The sequence below is a fragment of the Miniopterus natalensis genome, chromosome 6 (genome assembly GCF_054644295.1).
Source record: "Miniopterus natalensis isolate mMinNat1 chromosome 6, mMinNat1.hap1, whole genome shotgun sequence".
Taxonomy (NCBI): Eukaryota; Metazoa; Chordata; class Mammalia; order Chiroptera; family Miniopteridae; genus Miniopterus; species Miniopterus natalensis.
This window is the reverse complement of record NC_142086.1, coordinates 63355305-63380576: the sequence shown is the minus strand read 5'-3', so window position 1 is coordinate 63380576 and position 25272 is coordinate 63355305. Positions and strand designations below refer to the sequence as shown.

At 39.3% G+C, this 25272-nt stretch overlaps 1 protein-coding gene across 5 annotated transcripts in view; it reads left to right on the top strand.

The window, feature by feature from the left end:
* Window positions 1-934: 934 nt before the first annotated feature.
* NLGN1 (neuroligin 1) overlaps window positions 935-25272 on the top strand; it is a 602150-nt gene continuing 577812 nt past the window's right edge. The window contains exons 1-2 of one of the 5 annotated variants that reach the window (XM_087818312.1): window positions 935-1606; window positions 21376-22180. In XM_087818312.1, the coding sequence (XP_087674438.1) occupies window positions 21688-22180 (493 nt within the window). In that variant the 5' untranslated portion in view covers window positions 935-1606; window positions 21376-21687. The remainder of the gene's footprint in view (window positions 1607-21375; window positions 22181-25272) is intronic. The other 4 variants (XM_087818314.1, XM_087818311.1, XM_087818313.1 and 1 more) reach the window with 4 other exon arrangements.

Sequence of the window (25272 nt, the reverse complement as noted above, 5' to 3'; positions counted from 1 at the left end):
AAAATGATCTTGGAGTCCTTGCAGTTTCTGCACCCACCAGCATGAAAACGAATCCAATTTCCCAAGTTTACTAGGTCCCTGATCATCAGAGTGTGGTCACAGGACTCATTAGAAATGCAGAATCCCATTCCTTCCATGGTCCTACAGAATCATAATCCTCATTTTTTAAAAATTCATGGGTTATTGGTAGGAACAGTAAATCTGTGAAGTATCACCAACAAGGAGTCCTAAAATATATTGCATTGGCTCTTTTTCTCTAAAACCTGTCAAAATGCTAGTGGTAATCTTGAGGAGGTCATTGAATTGCAAAGGACTCAGACAGGCAACACTGAGGCCTATACAATGACCTTTAGGCCATGCTCTTCCACCCCAGGGTCACAGCAGCCAACATCTGTTTTGCTGAACGAACATCAAAAGTCCAAAATGAGAAGAGATTGTCTAAAAACATATATATTCATATTCCTTTAAAGAAAACAAAATGTTGAGTTTTTTCTAGAAGCAGTATATTCAGGAAAAATGAAGCTCCTTCTGAGATCTATAGTTAGTCAAGAAACAAATACACTTGCTTCGAAATCCGTAGCTGCCCCCAATTGGCCTTTTAGGTACTAATGCCATTGGGGGAAACTGTAGAAAAAAGGTGGATACTGGGGAGGCAAGCACAGAAGATTCAGTCTTTAAAACAAAAAAAAGATCAGACTATTTTTTTCCCCCAAGTAATTATACACTATTCATGTTCATCTCCATTCAGCTTTTTTGTTTATCGACTATAGCAGTCAGTTATATACACGGGGAATGGAAAAAAAAAAAAGTGAGGAGAGGGGATTGGGCTGGGGGGGGCGTGTAAAAAAAAAAGCGAGGTCCCTGCAATCTCACGCGGGGCCGCTAGGGGTACCTTTGTACCATTTTTCCCCGCGCTGGTCTGGAGCGGAACCTCTGCTGGGGAAAACCAGGGTCCTCGGCGTCTCCGCGAGCCGAGCACCCAGAATCCAAAAAGATTTTTAAAAAAGAAGAAAGAACGAAAGAGAGAAGCCACCGCTCTTCCGCTCACCGAACAGGGCTACGACATCGCTGCCGCTGGTGGGCTTCAGCGCCGGGGATTCATTTTGAGGTCAATTTGCAGTGGAGATGAATCTGTGGGATTAGCGGGAGTATCTGATCGCCGCTGGAAGAAGTAACGTCGTTGGATCGTTTGTCTTCCGTGCTGACGGTCGGATGCACACGGAGGCGGCTTTGCGTCCCCGGGAGGCTGGATCCTGGCTGCAGCTGGAGAGGAAACGGGCTCCGTGGACACGTTTTGGAAGTGTCCGTGGGTGAACAGAAGAGAGAGAGGGGGAAGAAAAAGAAAGGGGAGGTGGGGGTGCAGTCGCGGCTGCTCGGAGAAGAGAAAATAAATAAATAAAAACAAAGGGAGCATCCTGAATTCTGAAACAATATTGCGGGGGTGCTCACGATGCCGAGACCAAAAAGGGGGTCCAGGAACTGGTGACTACTTTGGCCAGTTGGGCTGGCGCTGGCTGGCAGAGCGGTGTGGACGCCGCCTCCTCGAGTCCGGCAAGGGGCCTGGGGGAGATGCGGGGTCCGCCTCTGTGGCTGCGGCTCGCCGAGGGTAAGTCTGGGGTCCTCCGCGAGGAGGGGCCTCGGGGGGCGCGCGGGGCGCTGCGGCCGCGGGGCCGCGGCACGGCGGGGACCGCGCTGCGGAGCCGCCTCGGCGCCCGGGCGGGTGGGGAGCTGCGGAGACCGCGCTGAGCCGGGCTTCCCGCGCCCGCGGGGAGCCGAGCGGCCCGCCAGCTCGCAACTTCGCCTGGGGAGCCTCTCCGCTGGGGGTCCCTTCGGCGGACGGCGCGTTCTCCCGGTGACACTTTAAGGAGAAGCGGCCGCGGCGCCGCCTCGGAAACCTGCGCGTGGGGGCAGAGCCCGCGTGGGGAGCGCGGCTGCCTGCGCTTCCCGGGGATGGTGCAGGGGGCCCTGGCCGTGCCCACGGGTCTCGCGCGCCCTCCCCCTGCTCTCGCCCTTCCCCTTCCCGCCCCCCTTCTCTCAGCCGATCACCAAAGGGTTACAGGGTCGCCGCGTGGGACAGGGACCCAGGAGCGAGCCCTGGCCGCGCGGCTCGCCCTGCGGTTCACTCCACCGCTTTGCACAGCGCGGCCCGAGGTAACTTTCTTCGGGCCGGCAGAGCCCGGGGAGGCGCCGCAGCCCTTCTGCCCGCGCCCCGCTGCCCAGCGCGCCCCCGCGCCCCCTGCGCCCCCTGCGCCCCCGCGCCCCGCTGCCCGCGCCCCGCTGCCCAGCGCGCCCCCCGCGCCCCGCCGCCCTGCCCGCCGAGGAGCGCGTGCCTTCCCATCTTCTTGCAGCAGAATTCAGGGCAATTTCTTCCTGTGTTGTTTTTTTAAAAAATATTTTGTATCTCAAGAAAAGCTCATCTTTATTTCCAGAAGAAAAATCAATTTTCGCAGATGTAATTAAAAGTAATCACCCAGATGAGTGAATATTAATTGAGTTAGGAAACCAAAAGTTGCTTTGGAATCAAGAAAAGCATATTATTCTGAACCACTTTTGGAATCCACAAAGGTTCAGAACAATAACATACCAAGAAACCAAGAACTGACTGGTGCCTTTAAACTGTGGACACAGGTATACAGATATGTTCATAAGTTAATGAACACCCCCCTTCTGACACGTCAGCATCATAGTTTCAGCTGGCTTTTTAAATTTACGGGCAATTCATTAAATTTTAAACCTTCAGACATTCAAATGTGTTAGAATGAAATGGAGATAGATACTCCTTAAACTATAAAATAATATATTGTGTTCATTTTAATCTTTTGAAGAAAAGCATCAGATTTTTTTTTCCAGGGGTTTTTGTTTACAGAGTATGAAATGTATGTAGATACCTTTATGGTTTTAGCATTGACGCCTCTTTGTTATTTGTGAACTCACTAAAAGGCAGCTCCTCAATGTCGTGGGAACATTCCTTCTCCAGGTACTTATTTCAGGCATCCCAGAGGCATCAGACATCCTGGTGTTAAAAGAGGAGCCTCGCCAAACTTTCTTCCTGGGTTTGTGTCCATATATGTGTTTCTTAAATCTAAATTTTGAGACAAGAACATGCTATTTCTTTTTTTCTCCCCTCTTTTTAAAAGATGCAATAGCAAAATATAAAACTCGTCTCCCAAGAATTCTACAATGGAAAAGTTAGTTTTTATTTCTGCAGACTTTGTGTAAGCTTGTCTCAAAATGATAGAAATAGCAAGAAATAGTTTCTGTAAGCCCAGCTGTTAGTTTTCAGGAGATGTCTGAGAGGCCGGGTTTGCCTTTGCCTTTTATTTTACACAGCTCAGGGTCACGTGGTTCGTGTGCAGCGTGAACTAGAAGAATGGATGTTCTGTGCATTGGTACATTTCCAGCCACTGATCCTAGTTACACAGTCCATTAAAATTTAGCACCTTAAAAAATTAAGTTAACGGAAGAAGACAAGGAAATAACATAGTAAATAAGATAGAAGCTAGTAAATAACATAGTAAATGATAATATTGAATAAATAGTGACGGTGAATAGGAGGTGGGCTGGGATTTCTTGTTTTAGGCCAAAACATAATACAATGTTTATATAAAAGTAGATGACGAATATGAAACATGAAAAAGGAGGTCATTTTAGAAGTTAATTTGCATATTTTGCAACCTTCGAGCCAGCCGTTAGGGCATATTCCATAGCGCTAAAGAAGAAAACTCAGCTTAATGCGCCTTTGTCTTGTTTGAACAATACTTTTCTCTGTCATGACTATTCAGTACTTTCCCCCCTCAGTCTATTCCATTTTGGAATAGAGACTGGAAAGGGGGAAACTTTGGCCTACCCTTTGGTTTCTACAAGCAGTTCCTACACAAAACTTTGGTAAACTTTGTAGGTGGTAAATTCACTTTGGAAGGTCAATAGCAATGGAAATAAACAAAACTACACACCATACAAAAATTTTAAAAAACTGTAGCCAGTAATCGAAGAGCAAGGTACCCAATTACATGAACGTTCTCCATGAATAGAGTGGGTCACTCCAAGACCTGCTGAAAAAGCCTGAAGAGTTCACTTAGAAAATTACAGCTTGCTCTACTATATCCAAACACATGGTTTTCCTCATGATTATTAAAAAGAACATGGTGGCTTGCATCAATTCCAGTTTTCTGCAGAATAACACAGAATGCGGTAGTTTGGAGTAAAGGGATGGACGCTCTCAATTAGCCCTAAAAATTGCAAGCACACAATTCGTAATCTATGTGACAAGAAATAGCATTGGATTCCCCCAAACTTGAAAAATGGATGTTGTATTTCCTGGAGCTTTGCTTGACAGCTGCGCCCGTCCCCCGAAAGTCTCCCATATGTTCTAAGCGGCCTAACTTTCAGGGGGAGACAACACATTTGCTGCAGCTCCCTTTGATTTTGAGACGATTAAATACAGTTAAATGTTATTCTACATTAATTGCTTTTTAAAAATTAAATGGCTACACACTCAACTGAAAGCAGAATGAAAAGAGCAATTCTTTTTTAATGATTCAGAGATATTTAACAAGTGGTATCCTCAAATGCAAATCTTTCCTCTCTTTTGCTTTATTGAAAATGCAAAAAAAAAGACCCAACTTTTAGTTCATTTAAAATCTCAATTTTTTGTATTTCAAATTTGCAAAGCCCACAAAAATTAAAAATAAAACGAAATACTGAACACTTACGATGACTCTAGAGTGTCATTTTTAATACTTTTTAAAAGATAATTTAAAATACTTTGAGGTAGCCAACTACTTAATCTTGTGGGACAGCACCATTCTCCACTGTTTCTAAGAAGAATTGTTCCTTAACACTAACAGGCTGGATTATTTTTGCTTTGATATTATTGAAATCACATTGCCAGCGTCATTGCTATGACGCTATGAATTATCTCTGTCTTTAAGACCCCCCCCCCAAAAAAAAAAACCTATACCCATTTGGTAGGAAACCTGTGTGAAAAGAAAGACTGCCAACTCTAAGCTGAACTGAAGTCAGAGAAAACTAGTAAATCACTGCAGGCATTTGAAATGTTAGACATTAAACTTTTGGGGGGTTTTATATGAATCCTTTTTATGACAGTCAATATAACCTCTTCTGTGCCTGTTTCCGTTGCATGTAAGAGAGATTCCAGTCAAATGGCAAAACGCTTACTGCTGCCATTAAGGCCGACTTTATAGATCAGAGATGCGTCAGCATGTTAGCTTTAGCAGCAATGCCTCTTTTGTGTGAAACCTTATGGGCCTTGCAGGCACTCTCTCATTCTGACACTCATAAAACGTTCAAGTCCCCATATTTATTATTTAATTTTCTTCCTGTATTTAGCAACAGAGCACTTCAATATATGAATGAGTAGCCAAAAATTGACAGGCAAGCGTGAATGGGACTAATGAGTTTTAATAATACACATATTAGGAACTGCTAAAGGAAGTTTAATTAAGAAAAACAAGTTGAGCATGAAATTTGTTTTGGACCAAATATAATTTAAGTTACTGCTACAGAGGTAAAATCAAAAAACCACAGTGATACATCACAGGAAATAAAGTTACAGGCTGAGACTCAGATCTACCCAACATGGTTGACATCTTAGGACCTGCCTTTAACTTGATGAACTTGGGTTTGACTTATGAAATAGAAGAATATATATATGTATTTTACAGTGTTTTCACTTTTCTCTGCTTCTGTCACAATTTTTGTTTAGTATTTTAACTATATATCTTTTTGACTATATATCTTTTTGGACATAAACTTGTTCCCTCGAGACAGGCCACACAGTAACCTCTTCTTTTTCTGCAGTCTGCCTTTCTAATACCACATAGGTCTGCAGTTAGAGCTACCTGCTGAAGCCCTTTGGGTGTCTGTAAGTGGGTTTTCAATAAGAAGTATCCTATGTACCATTTAACCTGCACCTAGAATTCTGTTTAATTTTTGGAATAACCTAGAAAATAAGTAGTTTTGTTTATTTGCTTGCTTGCTTATTTATTTGGTAGTGGCAATGTGTTGGGGGGGGCAGAAGTTGAGGAGGAGACAATATCAAGCAAGTATTTTACTAGAATGTGGTTTCCTTACTTGTTGTCTGTATCTAAATAACAGGTAAATTCTGAGAAGAGTGAAAAAATCAGGCAGTAATTTGGAGGCCTTATATATGTTTCTCAACAACTGCCTTTTTGGAAACATCCAACTGATGTACAATTTATCTTTATGCAAATGTTTGACATCACTTGTGTGTAACAGTTGTTTTTACTTCCTTGACACACCCAATGAATGTTGAGTCTTCAGAAAAGAATAAATAATTGTAATATTTCAAAGTGAATGAAAGTTCTTGTTGCCTCTTCTTTTAAAAAAGTTATGGTGAGTACCTTTGTATTGTCATCTGGAATACTCACTATGCTTGGAAATTCAACAAGGTCACATATGCAATCAGTGAATACTGATTTGATAAAAACTAAGTTGGGATTATCACTGGTATAAATTTTCCCTACAGGACAACCACTTCTCTTATGACAACTGACAGTGGTTACTACATAGGACACTGACCAACAGTTGTTACAAAATTCGTACCTGAAAATACTGCTTGAGCCATTTAATAGTTAACCATAACACTAGAAAGAATAAAGATTCACTTCAGTAACCATTATGTTTCAAGTAACTGCATCTGTCATTTTTAATTTAAATCTATATTACTTAGCTGTCCAAAATTTTACACACAAGTGACAATGTTACCTCTCCTTTTTTCTTATGGGTAAAAGAAGTCACCAGTTTCATTACCTTTTTAACTGTGCCAAGTGTTCTAATGTATATGCTACTGTGAAATTGGTACCAAAAGTTCCTATTATTTACAGCTGTGGTCATTGGTAATAACATCTGAGGATTAGGTGAGCATACAAAGGAAAATATTTTACATAATGAAGCAGTGTAGTAGTAGCAGTCTATATATCCTTAACCTCCACGATGGTAGGGATTTCTGTTTAGTTTTTCAAAACTGTGTTTCTCGCCAGAACCTAGAACAGTGCCTTGCTAAATGCAATAAAGCGACCTGACTTTGGCCTTGCTTGTTAACTTTTTGCTTAATAATTGGAATCTTCATTTTTGCTCTTTATTTTTTTCTTAGAATAAATTATTTCCTATTTGAGTTGATAGATATTTTGAAGTTATGTGCAAAATTCCAAAGGCAAAAAGTAATATATTTAAAAGATTGAATTTTAATCAAATAATCATTGAAACTTTTTAGTGATTTTTGTATGTAGTTTATTTACTTCATTTAGATAATTTTATCAAGACTTACAAGTGTGATAGGATTATTTCTGGTTATAATTTACCAAGCTGTATATTAGAGTTATTTTCTGCCATGAAGAAAGTGTCATAGCTCAAGGAACTTTGGTAGCACTAAAAATTATTTCAAACACTTAGGACTTGGACAATAAGATCTAAAAATATAATGAAGGTTGATGTTTTGGTCATTATTTAAGTTTTTTTTAACACTTTATAATTCTAAACTCTATTATTCAATTTTATTTAAATGGTGAGTTCATTTAGCAATTTACATTCCATGTGTATATTAAAACCTCGTGAATATCTATTCATTGGTGTTCTGTTCCACAAATGGCCCATGAATAGAACGTTGCTTTGAATCTTAATATTAGTATTAGTTAATATTAGTACTAGTGGAACTATAATGTGAAGAGAGATAAAAGATGTGGGGCTATCTGACGAAGATTACAAGTGCAATATTCTTTAGCCTTTGGAGCACTGGTTGAGCTCTAAGCCAGGTCAGGAGCGACAGGAAGCCAGCATTATTGTTTGGTGCCTTGCGTGAAAGGAGTTGGTGGTCGTAGTCCAATTCCTAGTAGACAGTTACTTCTTAAACAATAGTCACTATAGTATTTGCCAACTCCAGCAGAAGCCTGGGAGTGAATGGACACAAAGGTTTAACTACCCTGTCTCTGCTAATCATCCTCCAAGGGGTCAAGATTGGCACACCCTGGCACAGGGCCATACCGAGAAACTTAGCACTGCCTCTGCCAAAGTTGTAGCTATTCTCTGGCAACAAGGGATTTTTTTTAAAAGAGGACTTTAATTAAGCAGGGCACCAGGAACAGTGATTCTCCACTGTTCCCAGGCCCAGCAACTCACTACAAACAAAAATAAGCTTCAGTAGTACATTGAGAATATAGAACTGCAGTTAGGTTGTGCTATTTTCTCTATAAAGACACTGGCAGACATAATTAAGTTGCTTCTGGAAGCAATGACTTGTGACCCTAAGGCGGCCCCTTTCAGACCAAAGCATCAATTAACATCAAGAGAAGTAATGAGCTCTACCTGGCTGTCTCTCCTAAGCTCTTGGTGAGTCTTCATTTCCTTCTGGGGACCACAGGGTTGCCAAATGGTTTTCAAGATGCATCCTGCAGTGTTTTCCATATACATTAAAATTGTTGCCCATGCTTTTTAAAAAAAATTAAAATTAAACTTTCTCTCTTATTGATTCCTGTCCCTCACCCAACTTCACCTTCTTAATCTTTTGGAAGTTAAGACTTCCAAGTAGATTCTAGATTTAACAATTAGTATTTGGAGAAACTATCTGAGAGTCGATTAAGAATAAACAGAAAGTAAAACTTATTTTATGTACTTAAATGTTAAATGGCTCGGTCAGTGTGACTCGGTGGTTGAGTGTCGACCGACCCATGACCAGGAGGTCACTGTTCGATTCCCTGTCAGGCACATGCCCCAGTTGTGGGTTCGATCCTCTTTGGGGGGTGCGCAGGAGGCAGCTGATCAATGACCCTCTCTCATTGTTGATGTTTCTATCTCTCTCCTCCTTCCTTCCTCTCTCTGAAATCAATAAGAACATATATATATATATATTTTTAAAAAGAGTTAAATGGCTTGTTTCAGCTGCTCCCTGGAAAGAAAACAAACAAACACTCTAATATTTAGCCATTAGTTGTGATGATGGTCATAGTAGAAATTCTGTTGTGGAATGTAAAAGGAAAGGTTATGACTTTTATCTTTTTTTCTTTGTGTCCTCAGAAAAGCTGCCCTAGCATCTCAGAATCTTATTTTTTGCCAAACAATAATGGAATTAGCTACCAGTCTATATGGTCATCCCCCGCTCGAGGACTTTCAGTGTACTTTAATTTGTTTCCACCTCTTTTCTGTTTCATCCCCCCTTGCTCCAATTCTAATTAAGATAATGCCATCATCACAGAGGTCAGTCATCACAAATAGATTTTAAAAAATCTGAGGGTAAGGTTAATTGATGAAAAATAATGTAATGAACAAATAGGTTATTCATTCAAGAAATATTTTCTGATGACCTGCAATGTAAGGAATTGTTCTGGGGATGGTTACTGAAAATCCACAATTCAGAAGCGATAGCCTCTATTTTGGAAGAGTAAGACTAATCTGATCATGTTACTTTTGTGATTATAATTCTTCCCAGACTTGGGAGATGATCTCACATTCCTAAAGTGGCCTAGAAATCCCAGAGTTGTCTTCTCTCCATCCCGTTGCCCTACCCTTCTCTCAGGTCACACCGATCTCTTTGTTGTTGGAAAGCCTCAGGCCTCACAACATTTGGGTCTTTTTTTTTGCCTCAGTCTGACATACTCTGTCCTCTGGTCCTTACGTGCCAACTCCTACTCATCTTTCAGAGCCCAGTTTACAGATCTCTTCTTCAAGATCACCTTCCCATTGCAGATTCATTAAGTCTCCCCTCAGAGTACCCTGCATTATCTTTTTGGGTGAAGCACTTATGGCTAGATAGTTATTTGTGTAGTTGATTTACATAGTTTGTCTTCCCCATTGAACCATTGTTTCCATGAGAATTAGCACTATTCCTATGTTGTTCATGTTGGCTTCTCCAGTGCTTCACACTAAATAATGTAAGGATGAAGAAGGGAGCTGAGTTATAAGTTACTATGATTAAAAACTACTATGGATTCAGTTACACAAAGGGAACACATGCTTTGAGAGTTGAGGGAAGGGAGTTCTTTTGTGGCTGGGAGAACCAGGGAAGGAAGCACTGACCTTGGAGCCAGGCCTTGAGGGATGTTAGCTGGGGTCCCTCCAGGCAAAAACTGACTTTGGGAAGAGTGTTTGCCAGGAAGGAAGATATTGGTAAACAAGTTGGACCCAATTCACTGCCCGTTGCTCCCAGTGCTGTGTGCTGCCTTGCATTAGTATTGTCTTTTTTTCATAAAATTTAGATTGCTACCAGTTATAACCTCTGCTACGTGCTCATGATTTTTCCCCCTGGACATTCTTTAAAATATTTAGTTGGTAAAAATTTTTCTCCTGCTACTGTCAAATTTTAGTTTGCCTTTTCTCCTTAGCATTCTGTTTTCTCTTATTTTCTCACATGATGGGACAGGTTCATTTAGAGAGGAAGTAGCCCAAGGAGAAGAGCAAGCAGAATTGCTTTTATCTTTTGCAGAAGAGGGAATGGGATGTGACTGGGAAGCTACTGAGGCTTGCCTGCCTTTTATCCTAGAAGGAGGCTCTGGACATACCTGAGAAAGAGTCAGGGTTTATCTGCAGAGTCTCCCAATTCTTCTGCCGTATCTCTTTCTTTCTTTTTGTAATTATTATTATTATTTTAAAATTTATCTTTATTGTTGAAAGTATTACAGATATCCCTTTTTCCCCCTCCACCTCGCATCCGTGAGCCCCTCCCCAGGCCTTCCCCACACTATTGTCGGTGTCCATGGGCTATGCATTTATGCATATAAGTTCTTTGATTAATCTCCCCCACCCACTCCCCCACCCCTGCCTTCCTTCTGAGATCCCTCAGTCTGTTCCATGCTTCTGTGTCTCTGGATCTATTTTGTTCCTCAGTCCATTTTGTTTATTAGATTCCACATATGCGTGAGATCGTGTAAAACTGGATCAGGAAGAATCAGAAAACCTGAGTACGCTTACTGCCTTATCTCTTTCTATTTGTTGGAATTCAATACATTCACAAAACTGTGTTCTTGTTTTATTGAAAACTATTTCAGTGGCTTTGTGTTTCAGATCTTCAATTTAATTATCTGTTACACTGAGATGATCGTGATCTCTATTTTATGGTATTTAGAGACAATTAAATGAGGTGGTGCAGTTAGCTCACCTTTGCTCTTGAAATTCTACTATTCTTGCCTTGCTGATCCCCAGTCCTAACTTTTATCATTTACTCTCTGCTTTGGGTTACAGAATGTTGCTGGAAAAACTCTCAGTACCACACTGTTTGGAACTACTCCAAAATATGCCTATTAAATGATACCAGCAAGCAGATCAGCAATATTTCCTTCCCATTGGTGTCCTGTGTGTTTGACTCTCCTCGGACCCTCAAACTGAGCATATGAATTCATTGACTTAGTCTCACTGGGGAGCAAAGCAAAATGTCAGCATTACAAATGTTCAGGACATGTTCTTCGGAGTTAGGTTTGTTTCTTGGATCTGCCTTTTTGTAGCTTTGTGGCCTTAAGAAAGTTTCTAACCACCTAAAGCCTCATTTTTCTCATCTCAAACAAGAGTTCTTGGCTTATAACTTTGTTGCAAGGACTAAAGACATGAAACAGGTCACATGCTTTAGACAGGGCTTGGCAAGCGGTTGATGATCTCCAATATTAGTTGTTTTTGTTGTCATTTGCACATGAATGTGGGTGCATTCAGCTGTACTTTAAATTGAACACGAACATAAAATTGTTTTTGTTTCTTTGATCACTAATTCATTCACTAAGGTAACGGTTTTCACACCTTTGTGATAATATAATCCTGTGTTTTTGATAACCAAACCATAAAAAGTATAAAAATATACATATACCCGTACAAAAATATCTGATCATTCATTAATATCTTAAGACATAGAGATCCTTAGGGTACAGTTCACAGGTAATGAAATGAATATAAATCCAAATTTCAATTTTAAAATTAGATTTAGTGGATGACATTGGCTAATAAAATTATATAGGTTTCAGGTGTACAATTCTATACACATCCTCTGTGTATTGCATTGTGTGTTCCTCACCCCAAGTCAAGTTTCTTTCCAACACTATTTATCCCCCCTTTACTCTCTTCTACCCCCCCCCCCTTTCCTTCTGGCGATCCCATTCTCCTGACTGTGTCTATGAGTTGTTGTTTTTGTTTAATCCTTTCATCTTTTTCACCCAGGCCCCAGCCTCTTCCCCTCTGACAACTGTCAGTCTCTTCTCTGTATCTATGAGTCTGTTTCTATTTTGTTTGCTAGATTTTTTTGTTCCTTAGATTCCACATATAAGTGAGCTCATATGGTACCTGTCTTTCTCTGACTGGCTTATTTCACTTAGCATAACCTCTCCAGGTCGGCCCATGCTCTCCCAAAGGTAAGATTCCCTTCCTGTTTATGGCTGAGTAATAATCCACTGTGGAAACGTACCACACCTTTTACCCACTAACCGACCGAAAGGCACTTGGACTGCTTTCAAATCTTGGCTATGGCAAATAATACTTTATGAACGTAGTGGTGCATATATTCTTTCAAAGTAGAGTTTTTTGGGTTTCCTTGGGTATATTCCTGGAAGTGGAATCCCTGGGTCATAAGGCAGTTTTAGTTTTAATTTTTCTGAGGTAACTTCTTTCTGTTTTCCACAGTGGCTGCACCAGTTTGCATTTCCCTCAACAGTGCACTAGGGTTCCCTTTTTTCCGAATCCTTGTCAACACTTGTTTGCGGATGATAGCCATTCTGACAGGTGTGAGGTGTTATCTCATTATGGTTTTAATTTGCATTTCTCTGATGATTAGTGACATTGAGCATCTTTTTACATATCTATTAGCCATCTGTATGTTCTCTTTGGAGAGGTGTTTATTCAGGTCCTTTGTCCCATTTTTAATTGGATTATTTGTTTTTCTGGTATTGAATTAAGTTCTTTATATATTTTGGACATTAACCCCTTATCAGGTGTATCATTAGCAAATATGTTGTCCCATTCAGTGGGTTATCTTTTATTTTATTTCTTTTGCTGTGAAAAATCTTTTCGTTTGATGTAGTCTCATTTGTTTATTTTTCTTTGATTCCCTTGCCCGAGGAAATATATCAGAAAAAATATTGCTATGAGAAATGTCTGAGATTTTATTGCCTATCTTTTCTTCTCCAATTTTTATGGCTTCTAGTCAAACATTTAAGTCTCTAATCCATTTTGAGTTTATCCTTTTAAGTAGTATAAGAAGGTGGTCTAGTTTTAATTATTTTGCATGTATCTGTCCATTTTTTCCAACGTCATTTATTGAATAGACTGTTCTTAACCCACTGTATGTTCTTTCCTCTTTTGTCAAATATTAATTGATCGTAAGGGTATAGGTTTATTTCTGGGCTCTGTATTCAGTTCCATTGAGCTATGTGTCTGTTTTTATGCCAGTGTCATGCTGTTTTGAATACTGGGGCTTTATAGTATAGTTTGATACCATGTAGTGTGATTCCTCCAACTTTATTTTTCTTTCTCAAGGCTCCTGTGACTCTGCAGGGTCTTTTGTGGTTCCATATAAGTTTTTGAGATATTTATTCTATTTCTCTGAAACATGCCATTGGTATCTTGATAGGAATTGCACTGAATCCATAGATTGCTTTGGGGAGTATGGACATTTTAATGATGTTAATTCTTCTTATCCATGAACTCGGTATATGCTCCCACTTATATGTGTCTTCTTCAGTTTCTTTCTTCAGTGTCTTATAAATTTTGGAGTACACATCTTTTACATCCTTGGTTAAATTTATCACTAGGTGGTTGGTTTTTTAAAGCAATTGTGAATGGGATTGTTTTCTTAGTTTCCCTTTCTGATAGTTCATTATTGGTGTGTAAAATTGCAACTGATTTCTGGATATTTATTTTTATCTTGCTCTTTTACTGAATTCATTTATCAGTTCTAGTAGTTTTTTGGTGGAATCTTCTGTTTCTCTCTATATAGTATCATGTCATCTGCAAATGATCACAGTTTTACTTCTTTCTTTCCAGTTTGGATGCCTTGTATTTCTTCTTGTCTTACTGCTGTAGCTACGACTTCCAGTACTATGTTGAATAAGAGTGGTGAAAGCAGACATCCTTGCCTTGTTCCCACCCCAAGGGAAAAGCTTTTAGTTTTTGTCCATTGAGTACGATGTTGGCTATGGATTTGTCATATATGGCACCCCAAGTTCTTCCTCCACCTGCCTTTACCTGTCAGTTGCCTATTAGGCTCAGTCACTGAAAGGGCTTTGGCAATACTTGAGTTGCATTAGGTAGGTTCTCAGTGAGTCACTAGGTGGGGTGACTGGCGTCTATCAGATCTACACGGGTTCAAACTCTGTGCCAGTGCTGGGTTTGAAGCCACTGAGCAAATGCCCCAGTGTATATAAAGTTTAGCTGCCACCCTCTGGGTGCTTGCACACCTTTGTTGTTGGGCAGAGTCTCAGGATATCATCAGGGTGAGGTCAACAGAGTTTATCACACCCAAACAGAGCGAGATTTGGCTGTCTGAAGGGAGGGCTCTGCACCAGTCTGGTGTGAGGGAAAAACGTTCCCGGTTCTAGAGCCACACAACGCAGTCTGTCCCACATTTTGCCCGAGCTCAATTACAACAGGATGGGGCAGCCAGGAGTTGGGTGGATGCAGCTAGTGGATGTTCCTTGGGTGGCATAACCACCAAATTCGGGAGGGTGGATCCCCGGGAGCTTGGAGAATGGGGCTAAGGGGTCTGTGGTAAGGGGGAGGCACAAGTCAGGTTCACGGGAAAGTGGAGGGAATGGTCCCCACCCCAAGGCCACACAACTTAGTCACTGGTACTCCCCGAGTCTTCCCAGACTTCTACACCTCTGCCTAGCAGCTGACTCCTCAGCAGAGCATAAACTCCGCAGGGTGAGGCGTCCGGGTGTCTGGAGGTTGGGACAATTGCTTTTCACCAGGCTGATGCTATTTGTAGGAAAGTGCACCACCCAAGAAATACGGCATCTGTGGTGTGGGAGAGGAACTCAGCTCAGGGATCCTGATGGCTGTTCCTTCAACTCTCTCCAGAGCCACAAACCCCTGTCTGTCCTCACACTTTTAAAGATTTTTGTCTGAGTTATTATATGTGATTAAATAGACTTTCTTTTCTGTCTTGCAGTGTAGCTGAAGAAGAGCTTGTGCTAAATGTAGAAGTTTCATTTTTCCTTGTTTCTTTTTTCTTATGATTGTATTAGTAGTATTTCCTTTAATCAACATTTATCTTGTGGGGAAAACAATCCAGTAGTTCTTTTTGTGAAGGTGACCTTAAAAGATGATGAAAATGTATAAATCCACCTATCCAGTGATGTAACCCTACTATATCCCTAAACATTGAAAAAGAGCCATAACAACAATAAAATGCCACTGCTGGCAAACCTACGACATTATAGAATTTCACATCTTCCCAAGAACATCTCCAGTGCTGCCTGCATCACACAACCATGTGAAGGCACCGATGTGAAACCATATATTCATATTAGCAAAGCTTAATTTCTTTCTCTTTTTGCTTTATGTAAAATATTATGATACATAGAAGTTCGTTGGTTTACTCTCCTTTCTTCATCTGGTCATCTTCCGATGGCATGTGAGCACACTGCTTTGGAGATCCCTGCTCCACAGTACTGCCAGTTTAATTTTTGTGTGAATTAATTTAATAATTCTCTTCCCCTGCTAGGAATATGTAATGGCTTTTCATCATTCAGTGAATAAAATCCAAACTCTTTAGCCTTTTAATGAAGTGCTTGCTTGATTTGGCTGTAACCTGACTTTCCTGTCTCATTCAATGCTGAACCTCATTTATTCTGTATTCTGGCCAAACTAAACTGTACCCTCCTCAAATGTAGCTGCTTCTTTCCCTTCTGTTGTAGGTTAGATTTCCCAGGGAAAATATAAAGTCTCTGAGATGGAAGTTTGCCAGCTGGAAGTTTACTGGGGCATGACATTGGACAAAATACCTGGGAGGGAGCAAGAAAAACACAACCAACTCCTCCCTCTGCCTTTTCCACAGGGAGCCTTGGGGCAGGGATGGCCCTTTGAAGTTGGTACACACCAAGGCAAGAAGGTCAGGCATTTCTACAGTGGTGTGGATGACCAGTCATTGGAATGTGAGCTAGCACATAGGTTGAGCAGCACAGGGTCCACTAAGCATCCTTTCTACTGTTTCTAGAATGTGCCCTCTGCCTGGAATCTCTTCCATGAGCGTCAGTGTTTATTCCAATCCTATTTATTCTTTGAGGCCCAGCTTGAATTGCCCCTGATTCATGAACTCTTTCCTAATCTACTAACTCAAGGTAGACCTGTCTCTTCTTTTAAAGATGAACAGTTTGTGGGGTTGCATTCATTTACTTATTCATCCCATTTTAAAGTGCTTACTATGTGAATTACTTGCACATTAGTTACTTAAGTGTTCAGTTACTGAAAAGACTCACAGGACTCCGATAGTTTATGCTCATTGGACAGCTTTATTACCAGCAGAGACTACAATATGGCAACAGCAGGAGAAGGGTGATATGTGTTGAATGGGGTCTGGAAATCTCAGACTCAGGCTTTATTCTTCCAGTGCTGGATCACACAGGATACCCCTTGTCTCCAGGTGGCAGTGTGCATGTGAAACATATTGGTACAGAAAGCCCAGAATCCGTTGGTGGTCAGGTTTTCTTACAGTGAGCTGGTCACACAGGCACATTCTAGTTACATAGCTAGACTGGGTCATTGGAAATCACCACACTCCACTGAAACCAGCTATTATTAAATGCAAGTACTATTAAATTATTGTTACTAAATCTAATCCTTAAATCAAATATTATTACTAAGCACTGTTGGCAGGCTGATAGATTCTGAACTCAAAACAACGCATAAACTCATATGTACAAAACATTATTTAGCTTTAGTTAATACAGTCAGTCTTCATTATTCCTGGATCTGTATTTTCAAGTTTGCCTGTTCACTAAAATTTATTTGTAACCCCAAAATCAATATTCATGGTGCTTTCACAGTCATTCACAGACATGAGCAAAGCAGTACAAAATTGGAATTGCCCTGTGAGCACGTTTCCAGCTGAGGTTGAGCAAGGTGATACTCTGCCTGCTTGTTTCGGCTCTCACACAAAGTCGAGCAGAGGATGGGGTGGTAGAGAGTAGTGTAGTGGACTGCTAGAAACTCCAGCTCTTGGCCAGTTGGAGGGGTTTGAGTCCCAACGCTGGCCCATTACTGGCCTCAGACTAGTCACTTAACACATCAGAACTTTGTTTTCTCTTTTGTAAAATAAATAAAATAGAATCTACTAAGATAAATTGTTTTAAGATTTAAGATTATGATTTGTAACTATGTTAAGTATGTATGTGTGTGTATGTGTGTGTGTGTGTTTCCCTAGGGGCAATGGATCTTTGTTTTCTAATTCACTGTTTGCAATGACTTTATGGAACATAACTATGATGAACACTGCCAATCAACTGAATTGGACAGGCTCTACACAGCTTGGAGATTAGCATGCAGTCAATCCAAGTCAGCTGAGATTTACACTTGCCTGCACTACATGAAAGATTTTCACATAGATTTAATGATGGATATAAAGATATTATTTAAAAAACAAACAAACAACCACACAAAGCCCTTGCCCTTGAATAAGATATTCAGTGTGTGTGTTGGGGGGAAGGGGAAGTTGGATTTAACAATAAAACAAAAACAAAAACAAAGCAAGGTAGGAGAAAACAGGTGATATGAAAAAGACAACACATAACAACATGTGCAAAGTTAGAAGTCAGAGACTTCCTGCTGGGTTCCACCTCCCCATCCATCATGTATTTATTGAATACCTGTCGCCTTCCAACCTGCATTAGAGCCATTTTCATGTGACTTATTCCTTTATAATATTGTAGGTATTTGGGAGCAGTGACTGGATTGTACTTGTCTTTAAATTTAAATAACATTTAGCACAAAAGCTTATACTGTGCAGATACCCAATGAATGTTTGTTGATGGAATGAAAGATTGATGAATGTGGCCACCCACTGTGATTATCTGATGTCCCAGACAGTTCTCTCTCCTCCCTCTGTAATCATCACTTTGGTCTGGGTCTTTCAAGAACAAACTAGTTGATAAACCAGTTATGATAAATTAATGCAAGTGCCATAATATATTCCCATTTATGTATTTTTAAGTGTTTTTTATTTTATTCCTCAGTGTGACAACACATGCTTTAACCCAAAGGGAGAAATAATGGAGGAATTCCTGAGCTAGTTTCTCTACTAACTTCAAAATCAGATGAAGTGATTCCTGTGTGGATTAATGGGCTCATCTACTTGCCTGCTCTGCTGAGTAAGGCTTTCCCGACCTTGTTATTTTAATGTATCTATTTCAAAACTTTCCAAACATACAGGGAAATACAGAGAATTCCATAACAAAGGTGTGCATGTGTGTGTGTGTGTGTGTGTTATGGCCCAACACTATCAAACACTAAGATATGTAAAACTTAATTAATTTCTGGTTCTTAAGGCCTCACCACAGGTTATCCATCTTAGGTGCCAATTAATTAATTATGTGAATTAATTAATTAATAGCTAAAACTAATTTTAGCCTCTTTCCTCCTTACCCAGGGATGACAAATATCTTGTTAATACATATTTATATACCTGTGAATAATATATGGTATTTCTTTACTTATTTTAAGCTTTATTTAATAGCATTTTACTGTACCTAATCTTCTGCAACTTGCTTTATTAAAATTTTTTGATATTTATCTATGTTGATATATTTAGGTTGAGGTCCTCTATTTTCACTGAAGTACAGAATTCCAATTTGTGAATATATCATAATTAATTTATCAAGATCTATTAGTGAACATTTAGGCTATTATGAAGTAGGGATTTTGTTGTTGTTCTTACCAATTCAGTTATTTTAACATATACAGTCCATCACTGCATTCACTGTAAAGTTAAAAAAGTAAAAAATGTAACATAATTAGATCTAAACTTTTAGTAAGAACTTAAATTTCTCTGTTTCTGTGAAATTGTCAGAGTATTTACCTAGACTCTATCCTCTGAAGGAACACAAAATACTCATACAATTCAATTTAAAATGTACTAGGGTCAGTTTTTTCAAGTGCTAATAGTAGAGTAAAAGACTATATCATATACAGTGATCAAGAGGATGGCCTTTCTGTTATATGCCACTGGGCTCCTGGATCTACTATTGATCAGCTAATCGGCTGAGAGACCCTGGCCAAGGGTCTCATGGTTCCTCATGAGTAAAAAAGGGATAACTGTTGAACACATATTCTAGGTTGTTGTAAATGAGATGTAAAGGCATAAAAGCCAAGGGTTTGGTATATACTAAGGAAGCACCAGTAAATGGGGGGGGGGGAAACCACTATATATTTTTAATTTTAGTTATTTAAATAAGCCATATTTGCACATTAGACTTGGATGACTGTTATTATTATAATAGCAATTTATGAAAAAATTTTGGAGTCAACATTATAGTTCTCCATACACTGAGCACATGAGAAATGGGATCATTTTGTAACCTCAGGAGCTAAATATTCTTAGAATTGGAAAATTCACCATGGCACGCAGAATTCGAATCCTTCACAATTTGTGTTAAGAAGAACATCAGTGGGAAACAAGAGCCCCTTTATTTTTAACACAGTTAAAGATTTATAAATAGATAAAGAAGTGTTATTTTGTTAATAACCAAACAAATACTTTTTATTATTAATGAAATACCAAGTGTGTAAAGAAGAACTTTTGGAAATTTATTGTACTTGAAAATTAGGCTGAATAAAAAAATAGTGACAGACTTTTAGGGCCTCACCATGGCTTCTTTATTTGAGGTATTAAAAGGGTGCTTTTTAACACCAAAATGTTACTAGGAAAGACTCAGCCATGCTGTGGCCCACCTGGACTGTGCACAAGAAGCACCATAATATACTCCACACAGAAGTGGGTTTGTGTAGCTAAATCTCCCTTAGGTGCTGGAGTTCTGGGGCAGGAGTGGGGTGGGTCTAAGCCCGTCTTTTGTACGTTAATTCGCTTTCAAAGCAAAGGTATGCGAATTAACACAGAAAGAAGTATTTGTGAAGGAAGATATTTATCTCCTTATTGCCTTCTGTGATGGATTGTTCAGAGCTCAGGGAACACTAGGCCTGAACCGAATCTCTTGCTGACCTCTGTGGTTTGTACGGTGCCCTTTTCCATAACACGGAGTCAGGGCAGCCTCACTGCCAGAGCAGCACTTCTCCAAGAATCCTTCCCTAATGTGACAGAAGCATCTGTAATACATTTCAACACTATTATTTTCAAAGTAAGCTCCTTAAAAGGTGGCTCGAATAAGAAAAGACAGATTTGCCGAGGCGAGTGCTGTTTTGCAGTTAATGTAAGACCACACTGTGAATTGCACTGCACTGAAAGTTACATTTTATTCTGATGCATTTTAAGTTGAACTGGGTAAACAGCCTTCCATGTTTGATCAGTGTTAATATGCAAGATGCGATGATTAGGTATGATTGTTCTTTTAAATTACCGAGCAGTCTCCTTTTTTGTATTCTTGCTTTGATTTCTAACAGATAGTGAGAACAAAATTTGTAATTTAAAATATATTGACTTTGACTGAGAAATTAATCTTCACCTTGCAAATTTATTGATATCCAAACTGTATAGCTAGATGATAAAAAAAACTGTCTGCAAAAAACATGATGCCAACTTCTGTTTCTTTTTCAAATTGTGTCTAAAGCGATTTTGTCTTTTAAATTTCTTAAGCTTAATTTAAGGTGAGGGACCTGTAGCTAATGATTTTAGGCAGACTTTTGAGAAACAACAAGGAGGTTATGTTATTAGGTAGTTGTACTTAAATGGTTGTACTTCAGCAAATAGTAGTTTTCTTGTTATAACATTAGTTTTGCTTTTTTCTATATAGCATGGGGTTACGGACTGCTTTTTGTTGGTTTGCCCTTTAATATATACAATTGCAGATTTTGTTTATGTTATACTAATTCTTTACCAATATTTATTTTTTAAAAAGGTTTTCTGATATTGAATTTTAATTTTGAGCATGTTTGCTGATTAATTGTGTGGTTTGTGGAAGTGACTGAAGACTATTAATAGAAGGGAAATTTCACACACAACTTTTATTTTAAAAATGCTCTTGAAACTATGTTTTGACAAGACCTGCTTCCACTTAAAAGTATATAAAGTTGGCAGGCAAGTTTCTCAATCTAATAGGTTTTCATTTGTCATGTCATGTCAAACCAACATTTTCCCATAGTAGTATTTGACTTCCTTGACTCTAGCCACTATTAATGTTTCCTGGAGCTTGTAAAACATCTAGTTATCACTTTGTCTATTTTAGCTTGTTTATACTAATGATTTATTTTCATTTTCTCTAGGATAGAGACCTGCAGCCAACTGGAGTTGATTTATAAGAGGGAAATCTACAGTTAATGGCCTCTCTCACCACATTGCTACTATGGAAAACAGAGTGGTCAATAGGATATGGTCTGATAAAAAGCGATGATTGAAGATGCTACTTCAATACACGTGAAATCAATGGGAGATACTGGCTGCAGGAAGAGCTTTCTGAGCTTTTCTCGACAAGTTCACTCTTGAGAAACAGGACGTGTATTATAACACCTTTCTCAAGTGGATACAAATACTTTTGCCTCACTGTAACCAGACAACTAGACAACTAATGTGGGACCATGGCACTGCCCAGATGCACGTGGCCGGGTTATGTTTGGAGAGCAGCAATGGCGTGCTTGTTACACAGGGGGCTGGGCGCCTCAGTCACTCTCTGTGTGTTGGCGTGTTTGCTTCAGGCTGCCCACGTACTCTCCCAAAAATTGGATGATGCAGATCCACTGGTGACTACCAACTTCGGCAAGATAAGAGGGATTAAGAAAGAACTCAATAATGAAATTTTGGGGCCTGTTATCCAGTTTCTTGGGGTTCCATATGCAGCACCGCCAACGGGGGAACATCGCTTTCAGCCTCCAGAACCCCCGTCTCCCTGGTCAGATATCAGGAATGCCACTCAGTTTGCTCCCGTGTGTCCCCAGAATATCATCGACGGCAGATTGCCAGAAGTCATGCTTCCCGTGTGGTTCACTAATAACTTGGATGTGGTTTCATCATATGTACAAGACCAGAGCGAAGACTGCCTGTATTTAAACATATATGTCCCAACGGAGGATGGTGAGTTTACAGCAGGAAAAAAAACACCAGGGAGATACATTTAATTTTTTTCTTTTCTATTCTAAGCTTTAACAATATTAATTCACGTGTACTGGTAGCATGCATGGCTTTTCCTGTTGGCATGTACACATATTTTACATGCGTGCATGCCGCTCTTTCTGTTGATGTGTGTCGGTGTACCTGTTTCTATTTTTCCCCTATGCCTACTCATTTTCTTTCCTCCGCAGCACGTATATTTAGGTAGAAATGGGTTCCTAATTTCCATTTCCTACCGAATGACTTCTGAGAAGATGCATCAACATTTCTCCATTGCATGTGCAGGCTCAACAAATTGGGGATCTGTGGCACTCAGTAAACTCAGGCGTGTATTCAGCTAGACAGTGGCTTGCATGCTACGGCGGTCTGTGATGGAGCGCCATGTTATTTTCTAGTCTTCTATTCATTTTTCAGTAAAAAGAATATCCAAGGAATGTGCCAGAAAACCCGGCAAGAAAATATGTAGAAAAGGAGGTATGTATAAAAGTGGAAATAAAAAGTGGGGAACAAGCTCGCAGAGGAAGAACAAGACATTGCCCCTCAGGATGCTTGGCTGATGCTGGGAAGTGAATGGTTAGGCGGTGTGTGGGCCTGAATGAAGCGTCAAGACCAGAAAGATGCTTAAGTTCAGGGGACTCCTAGCTGCGGGGATGACATGGGCCAGGCTCATTGGTGATGCCTTGCGTCCTGGTGCCGTAGCAGCCACAGGCATCGAATGTGGGCTTTGAGTAGCTGTATCGAGGAAACGATACTTAGGGCATTCAGCTTCCTCAAGAACCCAAATGATGCTCTCTTCCATCTGGTCCACTTCTGATCTCTGAACCCTTTTCTACAGCTAGACATTTCTGTTCCTCTTAATATTGATAAATTCAGTCACAGACTTGGTTTTTTCTTTGTTTATTCTTAGCTCCCTCTGAAAACCCCATGAACTTTCTCATGTAAGGTAAATTTGGCATAACTATTGGGCACTTACTATTATTAGGTGATGTATTTTTCCCCCAAGACAGGCTTTTCATTTTTAGTTACTCTTCCAGAAGAGAATGAGATTTTGCAGATTTTTATACTAAATGTTTACAGTCTTGAAATTAACATTTTTATATTTATGTTAAACATGTTAAAACATAGGGAAGAACATGATTCAGAAGCTACAATTAAATCAACCTTCAAATCATCCTCTAGCCAGATTGAGCAAATGTAGACACTGACAGCTGCAGGCTTGCATCTGAATGTAGCTCGTCCACACTTCATTTTTATATAACATCCAGTAAATCTCTCATAGGACAGTATGATTTTCTAGAGCAGCAAATCATCTAAGTGTTATTTTGACCCTCTTCATAACTTTGTAGACTTTCCAGTCTTCATACAGAAATCATATTAATATTCTAGCACTGTGCGTGCGATCTCTCTATGCACTTCTGATCTCCTGGCTGGACCAAGTCAGATTTCATTACAAAACCCTTGTGGGGTGGGCGGTGACTAAACTGTTCTATTTTACCGGGACCACATAATATGGCAGAAACTTCATATAACACAATTCTTGACTTCAGATCAGCAGTATTTGCATTGAATTGAAATTTGTTTGGATTTGTTTTTGTTGTTATGTCTTTGTTCATACTGGTACAGTGGGGTTCAAGTTTTATTTTATTATTGATACCATGGTTTAGGTTAAAATTGCAGTATACTTAAGAAGGTGGCTATGGGGGCAACAAAGAAGGGTGTTTTAAACGACTAAAACAAAGTCTCTTGTTTCTCCTCGAATGAGAAACACTGCAGTAATTTACATCTCTTCAACGAATGTATAATACTGGTGGTTATTATTAGCAGCTTATTAAGCATGTATAATTAGCTAAGTGACTTTCACTTCTTATCACAAAGATGTTGATTCACAAAGCCATAAATAAAGATGTTGTTGAAGAATGCATAAATAGAGCATAATACATACAAATATCAACAATAAAAAAACAAGGGGTACCAAAATATAAGCTAGTAAGTGAGAAAGTGACCTTTTCTTCTCATACAGCTTCAGAGGAGAATGGATTTATTAAAAAATTATTTTTCATTGTTCTTTGGATCCCTGGTTCTATCCGCTTTATAAGAGATTTGGCAAAGAGGCATGGAGGCTGTGCTGTTTACTTTGGCAATTTTCAAACTAATTTATAATTAGCCTGAGGACAAAATCTATAGATGCCTACTTTAGTCTGTGTGGTTTATGGTCCACATCTATTGTGTTTTTATAGTAAGCATTCTAAAAAATTATTTTACTTTGGTATTTATTAATATTCAATAAGTCCTCCTTATGGCTGTCTGTATGCCACCTCAACATTTAAATAACAAATAATTTAAATTTTATTTTCCACATAGTTTTTTTTAACAAAGCTAAAGGTTAGGGCTTGACTCTTAAGCAGAGGAGTAGAAAATTTTTTCTAGACTTTTAACTGTTGTTTTTCTTCTTTATCATGAGGGTCTATATTCTGGTCATTTTAAGAAATTATAGTATCCTGGTTCAAGAAAATATTAGATATTTTATCTTTGTAATATATATATTGCAGTTCTTCAAAAAAATTGTAGGAGTTTTAAATGACGGTTCAGAAACTATAGGAATAGTTATGTTGCATTTTGTCTAGGTGCTAATAAAATTCTTTCTTGTTGTTATTTATTCAATTGTATATGGTCACCTGCAGAGGCAGATGGACCCTACCCTTGTGCCAAGTGCATGGTAATCTGTGCATACTCTATTCATTCAAAACTATTTCTTAATTGCTTATTTGAAACTTCATGCACCATTCAAGGGGTTTAGTAATGAATGAAACAAAGATCCCTCTTCCCATAGAACTTACATTCAACTAACTGCATTTACAAAGAACAAAGCATTTTTTTTTTTTTTTTTTTGCACTTTAGTCTTTACAGAGGGAAGAAAATCTTCTTTTCTCTCCTGAAGATGTCTTGCTATAGTTTTAAATTAAAGCTTTAATAACATATATATATATATTTTTGCAATTGAAGAAAATGCATTTTTTACCAATAAGCTGACTTTGGTTTAAAACAAGCCCCAGTTG